General features: G+C 43.1%; 1 protein-coding gene across 1 annotated transcript in view; it reads right to left on the bottom strand.

The window, feature by feature from the left end:
- robo1 (roundabout, axon guidance receptor, homolog 1) overlaps positions 1-11,012 on the bottom strand; it is a 143,073-nt gene extending 132,061 nt beyond the window's left edge. The window contains exon 1 of the mRNA XM_083684844.1: positions 10,694-11,012. Within this exon, the coding sequence (XP_083540970.1) occupies positions 10,694-10,751 (58 nt within the window). The 5' untranslated portion in view covers positions 10,752-11,012. The remainder of the gene's footprint in view (positions 1-10,693) is intronic.
- Between the last annotated feature and the right edge of the window lie 215 nt (positions 11,013-11,227).

Here is an 11,227-nt window from a genome sequence, read left to right as displayed (position 1 = left end):
CATGGTTGAACGTATTCTTTGGTCTACAGAAATTATCCCGGTTGGAAATTATGTTGGTTTCGCTCACCAGAGACAAACACAGAGGGGCTCAATTGTGATTAAAACAGAACCCCAGTGCAGGCCCATCTCCTCTGTCAGCTGTATTTAGAATAGAACCCCAGCACAGCCAGGCCCATTTAATCAAAAAAAGTCCGCTACCGCAACAGCACAAAACAGATTCAAGGTTTGGAAGCACTGGGGGATTGTGTTCAAATGAGCAAGTGAGCGAGCAATTACTTCTTGTTTTTGTTTTCTAGCACTGCCAATTTTTAATGAGGTTTGACCAGTGTGATCTCAATGATACATCAAAGAAGAGCACGGCAGAAGGAGGTACGTTGTGCGGGGTAATTGAATATGTTGTATCATTTATTCCCCAACTGGGGATTGTTACAGTCTCACTGCTAAAGGCTCTTATTGTTTAGATGTTAGAAGGAATATTCCCTAGAGGGGAAGTATTGGGTCCATTTCTGAAAGACTACATGTTTACCACTCAAAAATAAATATATTTTCAGCGATTAGTAAATTACACTGGGCAGTTTCTAGGAAATGTTTAGGTAAGTATACTACTTATCTATGTATAGATGATCAGTGGTACATTTGAGGTTCTTGGTTGTGTACTCTGTTGGTTGTACACTGATTGTAGTGGACATTGGGCTGGTCAAGCTACATAGGCATACTTTAAAAAAAAAACTTTCACCTAGAACCAAAAAGGGTCATTTGGCTTGTCCCTGACCCCTTTTTTATTCCAGGTAGGACACATTTTTAAGAGAGTGAATCACTATCCAGTCTGGCCATCTCAGAGTGGACTAGTATCCCCTGGTAGAGGGGACTGCGGTGGTCTGCTCTTCCCAAGGTCGCACTCCTCACTGCGGTATTTCTGTTCCTGTGACATGCCACGAAGGGACGAGAGAGAGGGAGGGGGGGGGGGGGGGGATTGGGGGAGGGGGGGGGGGGGGAGAGGCACGACCAGCACGCTCAGCTGGCACAACCCCCGCTCCGAGTATGGCACTTGGGCTGGATGCCAAGAAAAAGAAAAACCTTGAAGAGCTGCCAAAGAGAATCAGAGGGGGCAGGGACACGGCCAAAAAACACCTAATGCTTTTTAAATGTTACTTAGGAGATGGAAGAGGCAGCTATGGTTGACTGTTGGAGCAGTGTTACATTACAGTATTTGTCTGCTGAGCCCATGACCTTAACAGCTTATAAGGTATTCTAAATGTTCCTCCAAACACATTTTGGAAACAAATCTCAGACAGCTGGGTGTTGAAGGGGAATTTCAGTGACAGCATTTCATCGAAGGGTACAGCAGTAAAGTGAGTAAAGAATCAACACAACACATCTCTGTTGGTGCCAAGAGGTTAAAGGAGTAGGAGCTTCGCACAATAGCATACATGTCAGTGTGTGTGTGTGTGTGTGTGTGTGTGTGTGTGTGTGTGCATGTGTGCATGTGCATGCATGGAGGGATGTTTCATAGAGGTGGATGTTATTTACAGTAACTGAACGTGGCTTCGAGACGCATAATGTATGTCTGCCTCGTGTTTAAAGACTCAGAGGAGTCAGTAACTTCTGTGGCAAAGTCACCACTATGGGCCTGCTGATGAGGTCCAGCAAAGTAGAATAAAAAAAAATAAAAAAACGCCCCACACTCTACAAGAACCTGGTCTGGAAAAATGACACCAGGACGTAACGCATGCCTTGTGATGCACTGTAAATATTTGGTCAAAATTAATGAAGGGGCAAATTTTACCAAGAGGCCTTTTCTAGACATCCACAAGAGTGAGAGTGTGCCCAGCCTGGCATTAAAAGGACATTTCCTTCTCCAGACGACTGCTTGCCCGCCAGTCTGCTATCCAACACCCACTTATCGTGGCCGCTCTTCCTAGGAACACATACCAACTGTCCAGGTAGCCAGTCAGTGTGTGCAGCCGATAACTGCTCTTCCCAGGCTAAAACTGGGAAATGACCTACCGTGTTCCCGTTTCAGACATCCCCAAACTCACTTATCTATCAGATGACAGCAGATGCAAAGTCAAGACATCTGTTGAACGACTTAGAGAAGCTTTTCTTTTCTTCATGCTTACAAAAAAAAGGTTCTAGCTAGAAAAAAAGTTGATAAATGATTGGCTGCGACTTTGGCGTGATTATAGCTACCCTAGCTGCTGGATTGGCTAACACCCATTGGACTTGTTCCAATTCGGCAGTGTGCAGGTTTCTATTCCTACAACACCCAGTTTGATGAGAAAGAAAGTCAAGTAGGAAGCAGTAGTTAAATCCTTTCATTATCACATTTAGACCACTTGAGAAATGACGTCCAGGCTAAGAGTAATAGCTGGCATGGTCAACTGCTCCTCCTCAGATTCTGATGGTCTCCATCCTTATCATCAGTGTCAGAGTGGAGGGAGGGAGATACTTCTGGTATGATGTGAAGACATGAAAATGAGCTGAGACAAGCATAGGCTGTCAGTGAGTGTCACAGAGAATCACAACAATCTAGTAGAGTAATGATCATCATTCACAGTGCTTATGAAGTAGGCTATTTACTGTGTGCTCTGATACAAGCCAAAAGGTTCTGCTTACTTTAGTGTACCGGAGACCAAGTCTGCAGCACGGAACCCAAAATTGGTTCTAAAACTCAACTGCACTTTTCCGAACATTGAGCCACAGCACAGCTTATATTTCAGATCTAGTGACCTAAAAGCCCTAAACGTAAAGACCTAAAAGCAATTTAGTGCTTAAGGCATGAAGAACCTGGCTTCCTGCCACCAACTGCAATCGTTATTCAATTAGGAGCAGCAGAGAGAGAGAGAACTTTCACTGTAAAGCACAGCAACAGCTAAAGGAGGCTGGGACACAAACCATTCAGAGGGGAAGTAGGGAGTGGTATTTGCAATAAAAGGTGGAAATCATAACCATAAGTCAAATATTGTGTCTGCTGCTCTCAGAACGCTGATTTAAGTGCTTTCTTACCATGACAAACATCCAAATTCAAATATTGGCAAAATTATGAAATATCGAATATCTTGGTTTGATATTGTGTTTGTATAGAGGTTTCAAAATTACCCGCTTATTTAAAATCTCCTGACTGAAGTGGGCTAGTCTGTGGTAGTACGTTTCAAGGTCACCTGGTTAATTATGCTTTTCCAGCCTTTCCTCCAAGAGGAAACACACCCCTCATTCACAGACTACAGCTTTGAGACTAGGCTTCAACACTGACACTGAACAGCAAAACCAGCAAGGAAGCTGATGAAGCCCTCCAGAATATCAGATACCCTAGATGCAACACTTGACAGTGGCCAGAGTGAGAAAGCGAGTGGGCATTAGGGGGAGGATGCATGAGTATAAATCACCTAATTAGCAGGCCTCACTTCCTTTTTTTTTTTTTTTTACTGCTGAAGCCCTGAAGCGTAAACCCCCACACGTTTATCTCGTTTGGACCTCTTACTATCTCTACCGAACAACATACTATCTCATTATAATGAGATCACTATCGCAACATAGCTAAGTAAGTAAGTTATATTGAGGTAAGTCATTATAATGAGATAGGTAAGTCATTATAATGAGATAGGTAAGTCGTTATAACAAGATAGGTAAGTCATTTTAACGACATTAAACATTGTTTCTCATTCATTTATTTGCAGAACACGTTATGGTTTTGTTGCCAGAGACGGTGGAAGTAGGGGTTTGGCACCATTGGAATTGTTGCTCATGATAAAAATTAAAATGATTGAAGCCATCATTGCACGGTTTGACAATCACAACAGAACTATAGTGTGCTCTGCATATGATTGAATTAGACACAAGTATTTACTATCTTGTTTGAATGACTTAGCTACGTCTTTAGGATGAGATAGTATGTACGTATGTAATTCGACCAAAGGGAGATAGAAAGCGGTCGAGATAAACGAGATAAGCTTAGTGGAGCAACATTTATTTTATTTTTATTACGGTACGCTTCAGGGCCTCCGTACTCCGACTCAATCTCTTTATGGTGTTTTCCCCCTGTCACAAACAACCAAAGAGACGCTTTAACATTTCAAAAGTGTATCCAAGCCATCCAGTCCGGGGGCAATAGAATGGTGACTGAGGCAGAGAGGGAGGTTGATCTCAGGGGGAGACACAGAGAAAGAAAAGGGGAAAGAGAGAGGGGGAACAGAGGGGAAACAGAAGGAGAGGGCTGTCTTCAATGCCATCTTTCAGTCTCCCAGTGGAAAAAGTGAAAGGGAGGGAGGTCTGAGCCTTTTTAAAATGCACAGGGGCAGAGCACCCCATGGTAGCACAGCTTCTTCACGGCAACAAAAGCTGGGCCGTGTGGACTGACTAGAGGGAGTTCCTGATCAGGCAGAATTTAAATCCATCAGGGCTGGCCAGACCAACACCACATTAATGCTTTAGACTAGGATCTTATTCATTTACTCAGCAATTCTAATAGTTCAGCCTCCTTGAACCCTACAGTCAAACATCCACAATGTCCTCCACTCCTATTGCTCCACTCAACGCATTTGGGAGTCAGGTCCATGAGGGACCAGGGGGAATATACTGTAGGTTAACGTGGGGAGTCTGACCGAGAGCAGTCCCTGAGCTAGTGACTCACGTACATGTGTGACTGCTCCCTCCTCCTCTGACTGACTCCCTCCTCCCTCCTCCCTCTGCCCCCTTCCACACCCTGGGGCCGCCTTTGTGTACATTCCCCTCCCTCACCCCCTCCATCTTCCCCCCACCCCCTCAGTCCTTCATGAACATCCCCTCCCCTCCTCCACGCCTCACAATCGTCCCGTTGAGGCGACACAATGCTGCCTCCCCATCCCCAGTCCCCAGAAGCTCTTCCTGATTGTCGGCCTGTTTTATCTGTGAAAGCCTCTGTGCTGACCAACCACAAAACACAAAAAAGGCAAGTCTTATAAAATTTGGGCAAAAGAGAAAAAAGGGGAGGGGGTCTCTCAGCAACCACCCATGTCCTTCATCACTCCTACCTTCATCTCTCTCTCTCTCTCTCTCTCTCTCTCTCTCTCTCTCTCCCCCCGACATGGTAGAACAGAATAAACAGCTATGTCTCCAGGCAATGATGGAAAGAAATGTGCCAGACATATCTGTGGCCACACTTGCCTTTAGCATTAAATAATTACATGAATTTCCCACTGGCTGCATGGCTGAATTGTTAACCACAAGTAATAGACCTACTGCTCTTTCTTTGGGTTGAAAACTGTGCAAGGTCTACAAACATGCAAATGGTACATTTAGACTAAAACCAGACAACCCTAGATATACACATATCTATGGCTTTGGACAACCCTAATCATCCTGTGTGGTCATGTCATTTACATTCCACAAAGACATCAAATGACAGAGGCTTGTTTAATTGTCAATAAGAAAAACATTAATTATACGGACTGACACAAATCCATGGACCCAGACACTGCAATCCATTATCAGTGGGTTGTAAAGTCTGACCTATGAGATGCCATGTTCATGCTGACCATGTTGGAGCCCCCCCCCCCCCCCCCCCCCCCCCCCCACACACACACACCCTCCCACCTAGCCTGGGAAGAGGTACCAGTGCATTCTTCAGGGGTTTAAAATACCAGGGCATGGGGAGGGTTCATCAGTTTAAGACAATTATCTGAACTATCTCAACCTTTAGTCTCCTATTAGACGTGCTTATCAGTCAGGCTGCAGCCATGGGAAATTACAAACTATTGACGTCCAATGAATGTGTTAATTAATCCAATTAAACGGCCCTTTTAGGCCCATTAAAGGAAGAGCATTTGAGGAAAGGCAGATCATTAACAGTCTCCTCATGATTTATCTTTCTCAAACAAACTGCTTTGAAATGTTTATCTAGTCCATCACTAATGACCGGTGTGTGAGTTGGTGATTTAGACCTAGCCCTCCTTCCCTCCCTCCCTCCCTCCCTCCCTCCCGACCAGGGATGTAGCGGTAGAAAAAAAGAACATAAATGACAAACGTAAACTCAACATTGTTCCGTGTAAACTCGATGCGGAAACTCTTTAAGTAACGTTAAAAAAAAACGTCAATCTTCACAAAGGGTGGGTAAAGACTATTCACCATTCCCAACATTGTTAAGAATGGGGGATCATACAGGTATGCGTCATGATGTATGCTAGGCCATGAATGTGTCTGGGTCAGAGTCGTGGAATGAGAGAGGAGCTACAGTATGAACAGTTAGAGTGAGTTAGAGAGTGATGAATGTGAAAGTGAGCAAAGAGGATGGAGACAGTGCTCATTAATGGCTCTGTTGCCTGCTGTGTCCTGTCATAGTACCAGTTGGGGGCTAGGAGGGTTGGATGAGGAGGAGGGGGGGGGGGGGGGGGGGGTGTTACAATTTATTATCTGCACTTAAGAGTCAATTTGTCAAGACCTCCACTGCTCTGAGCTGCTGGGGCTCAGGCTGATGAATAGGGCTCCTCTCCCACTTCCTTCACCGACACCCTGTACGCCAGTCTGTGACACACTCAGTTCAGCACACACCAGGGGGCCTCACCTAGACATAAACACTCCAGGAATCTGCTGAATCTTCCTTAGGCTGAACATACCTGGCAACTGGAGAGAGGGAAGGTAAGCAGGAAACGCTACCGTCACTCTATCCATCATGCGTTGCCTTACTTAATGCGTTGGCATCTGAAAACGGCTTCGAAATGTGTTCTGTAGATCAAAATCCAGGTGTCGCTAGTTTGAGGATTTTTCCCCTGTGTGACGTATTTGGGGGTAATCACATGGTTTTCAATACTACAAGGAGCTCTAGAGAGGAGCGAGCTTACCGTTTGTAGCTTGTAGGTTCGTTTTGTGCTATTTTTTATATTTCCTGGCTATTTAGACAACAAAGATCCATTAAACTTGCTGTTGAGTCGTGGTGACTATCGGTGAAGTGTTCCTTTAACAGCTACAGATGATATCCAGTTTGACATTGTAACTGGCACCTTCAACTTTTCCTATACTAAACTGTACAGGGCTTTGCCCTGACTCAAGTAGAATCTTAACAGAACCCTGAAGGTGAGTAAGGTCTGGCAAGCAACTTGGAGGAGAGATTCCAGTGGGGGACACTTATCAGGTGATTCATTCTGTTGCCATATGCTGAATGGTTCTTCCTTTCAGCATATGGCAACAGAATGAATTACCTGATAAGAGGGTCAGATGTGATTGATGTGAGTATCATCACAGGTCTCACAGGGCAAAGATCATCTCTCAATCTTCTCTCTCTCTCTTGGTCTTGCTCTCTCTCTCTCTCTCTCTCTCTCTCTGACACACACAGAACAGATAAGCCTTATGGTTACTTAAAGTGCAAGCAATGCTGATATGATTCATTCACAATTCATAGACGATACAGAACCAGTAAACAGATACAGTAATTACAGGAAATTGTTGTCTACATTTCTGCCCACATCATTTCAAAGACATCTAAAGAAATCTATCATGACTGTCTGCAATCATCATGAGTCAGTATCAACAAAACTGTCCTTAACAACCTGCAACCACTTACAGGACTAACTAGATTCAGCCTTTACAAACCCTGTACAGGTCTATATCATTGGCAGAAATTTCACAGCAAGTATGTGTTATAACATAATATAGTATAACATTATACTATAGTATAGTATAGTACTGTCTAGTATTCATATTAACTTTCCCCAAAGTCTAGGGCCTAATCCAGGACCAATCCTGGCAGCATCTGCTGACCAGACCAGCTCAATTAGCACCAAGAGAAACTTCACGCCTCTCCCCTTCTCACGGCTATCCCCAGATAACACAGACATCCCCAGAGCTGGTGGTAATTAGAAACCCTGGTGTCTGGAGGTCCTACTCTGCTCTTAGTCTCAGACAAGGACAGGAGCATTCCTGACACGGCCCAGACCCCGGGAGGAGGATCAGGCCTGCCAAGGAGGCTCAAATCTGACCTCTGACCTCTCTCTCTGCAGGCGCTTGTTAAAGCGCTACACTGTTTCCTCACACACCAAAGTCACTTTCTTCCGACCAGTCCCCACTACCACTACCACCACCACCACCACCTTCTCTCTCTCTCTCTCTCTCTCTCTCTCTCTCTTTCTCTCTCAGGCGGATTCTTCATTCTGCCATTCCATCAACCCATTTTGTATCAAAATGTAACCCTGAGGTTTCCCCCAATCTTTGTTTCGTACCAGATACAGTGTAGCACTTTTTTTGTGTGACTGCAATCATTTGCTACCACTGTTTTTGTTTCTAAAACCTTTGTTTCTAAAACCTTTGTTTCTAGGTTTGAAGTTTTCAAATGTTTCGTTTATTTTCGGGGCAAAGTATACCAAGAGTAGGAGGGCATTGTGTACCCTAAGCACAAAACACACAAAGCAAAGATGGGCATGGACCCCCGACACTGTGGCACTGTTCAAGTCATTGGTCGTGGCGAGGTTTTTTCTAGAATACTCATTCGTATGGACTGACTGGGAACGTGGCACGGTTTAAAGACATTTGGTGCTGTGTTGAAGATGGATTACAGGTTGTTGTTTTGTTTTTTTTGGTGGGGGGGGGGGGCGGCTGAAATAAATAAATGGACACTTTACATTTTTCATACATGTACAGTATTTGACAGTCAGCGTCTCTCTCTCTCTCTCTTTCTCTCCCTCTCTCTCTCTCTCTCTCTCTCTCTCTCTCTCTTTCTCTCTCTCTCTCTATCTCTGTTACAGCTCACGTAGCACCACAGGAAACAAAGGAGCAATTCAGGAAACAAATCAGGAAGCATGACTCACATAAGAGGTCAGAAATGACAATGTCCTTTACTGATAGACTGACTCAGACAGAGAGGCTCACACAGAACGCCCCAAAATCGATCAAATCAAAAGTTAAGAGCACATTTTGCCAGAATAGACCTTCGCATTTGCAAGGAAACACATTACTCAAAGCTCAGACAAGCAGATACCCTAGCACCTCAAATCTGTTGAACAATGTTCATTTCAGTTCAAAGTTAAGCCTTACAGAGTGGTTACTGTTACCCTACAACACTTCCATTCCTTTGCATATAATTTCTGACTTACGGTTGGAGTTAGCTGTCACTGAGAGTGTTTTAAAGAGCACTTAACCAACAGACTAAGCATTAAGTACAGGTAAGCTATAATATTCTTTCAGGTTTGAACTGGAAAACAATTACCTGTGTTTTTTTAGGTAATTACATAGACCCACTACAGCTATGTATAATATACTGCAGTTGAGATTTGAATTATAGTTTCTTTGAGTAACGTAATCCAGCATGGCAGGCTATATCTATGATGAAGTCATACAGATGAAGGCATACCGAATGTACTGAAGCTCCTATTTAATCAAACATTTGTTTTGTGAGTTTAAAACCAACTGCCTCTGTATTGAAAGTTTTATAATTTCACACGTTCAACTTTGAATAGTGTAGTTCAAAGAAGACATTTCATTGGTTACATTTCATTTCAACAATGAGAGAGGGTGTGTGTGAGAGAGAGAGAGAGAGACAGAGAGAGAGAGAGAGAGAGACAGAGAGAGAGAGAGACAGAGAGAGGGGGGGTGGGGGGGAGTGCTGTATGCTAATGCCAACAGGAAAAGTTGATTTTGCCATCAAACCAAACATTGCACACAATAGAGGAATAAAACATGTCATCAGAAGATCACTTCTGAGCAATCAATCAATGAACAATATCAGACAAAAAAATAAATAATAATAATAATTACACATTGTACTCAATGTCTATTTAGACACGGAGAAGTTAATCAACTGTATCACAAGAAACAACAAAGCACTTCTCTCTGCCATGTTTTAACACAAATAAGAGGCTGGAGAGCCACCTGTTATGGAGATGGGGCATTCGGTGATAATAACTGTCATCTACGGCTAGGGCACGCTGTCATGACAAGCACAGCTAGTGACCTTATCTCTACTAGGTCCAGTGATGTCTGTTTGAGTGATGAGGGCTGCTCTCTACAAGCTTCCCTCAGGAACCACTGATAATACTGCAGAGACGTTTCCTACGGTGTCGATTCTGAAAGTTACAGTAGTCCACCATTGCACTTCCCTGAGAGTAGGCCTACACTTTCTCAGTCCAGGCCAGTAGTTTGCAGTCTTAGCAAGGGATGTGATCATTTCAAAAATATTGAATTGCACAAAATGCACAATGTCTGTCATTCAGCGGTATGGGAAGGCTTTAATTGATGAGTTGGTATAAGACTCTTAGGCCTGGGCCTGTTTACATTAATTGTGTAAGACAAATTAACAGCAGGTCGAAACCCCGAGACATTTGGGAAAGCAGGAGTTTTTTTTTTTTTCATTATCGCATAGGTTGCAACGTAGACCGCAGTCATAATTTAATTTAAAGTTTTGCTAAAGAGAGAGAACAATTGAGATGCAAACTATTGGTCCTTGAATGTACCATCTGATCTGAGGATCTTTGAAGTCTTCTTCTAATATATATGCGTTCATCATATTCTTAAGAATAGGCTACATTATATAATATCAAGATATGATTACTATGTTCTTAAAGTGATATCATCAAGTTACCAATAACCCACAATGTTGCTATGTGCAAATTAATAGTGTATCTACATAACAATATGTTTATGCTGTAGGCCTGTATGAGTAGCCAATATGCAATTTCCTGACCCACATAACCCTTCCAAAATCATATGCAGTGACTGATCAGTTGCTTACCTGAGCACACATGGAGAATGCCAACAAAAAGCGCAATTCCAATAGAAGTTGGAGACATTATTCAACGTCTCTCGTCTGAGAAAATTGCTTTTGTAATCCAAATTATTTGCGAAATACTTCAACCATCCACTCCTTCATAATCTTGATGTCAAATTTCAAAACAGTTTTCAGAATCCCGAGAAATATTTAAATTAGATATTCAATTTAATTTTCTATATTCCAATTTCGGACCTCTCAAACGTAGTCGTTTTTAATAGTGGGAAAGAAAAATCAGCCGGGAACAAACGAACTGCAAAGTGATAAACCGACTGTCGTTCTTTGAGCGCTATATCAATAGTTAATTTGGAACTGACTTCATACCCAAAACACAGCTACGAATTGTTAAAATGCAATTTAGGTAGACAGTTCTATCCTTTGCTGGAGTTTGTCATTGCGTCTCTGCCGTGCGCTCGCGGTTAACGGGCATCTGTATTATCCAATTCAAATAATCCCATTCCCAGGCAATTGGAAAAAGAAGGAAAATTGTGGACAAGA

Source organism: Argentina silus, assembly GCF_951799395.1.
Source record: "Argentina silus genome assembly, chromosome: 14".
Taxonomy (NCBI): domain Eukaryota; kingdom Metazoa; phylum Chordata; class Actinopteri; order Argentiniformes; family Argentinidae; genus Argentina; species Argentina silus.
The sequence above is the reverse complement of the archived record's forward strand: the minus strand, read 5'-3'. Positions and strand labels throughout refer to the sequence as shown.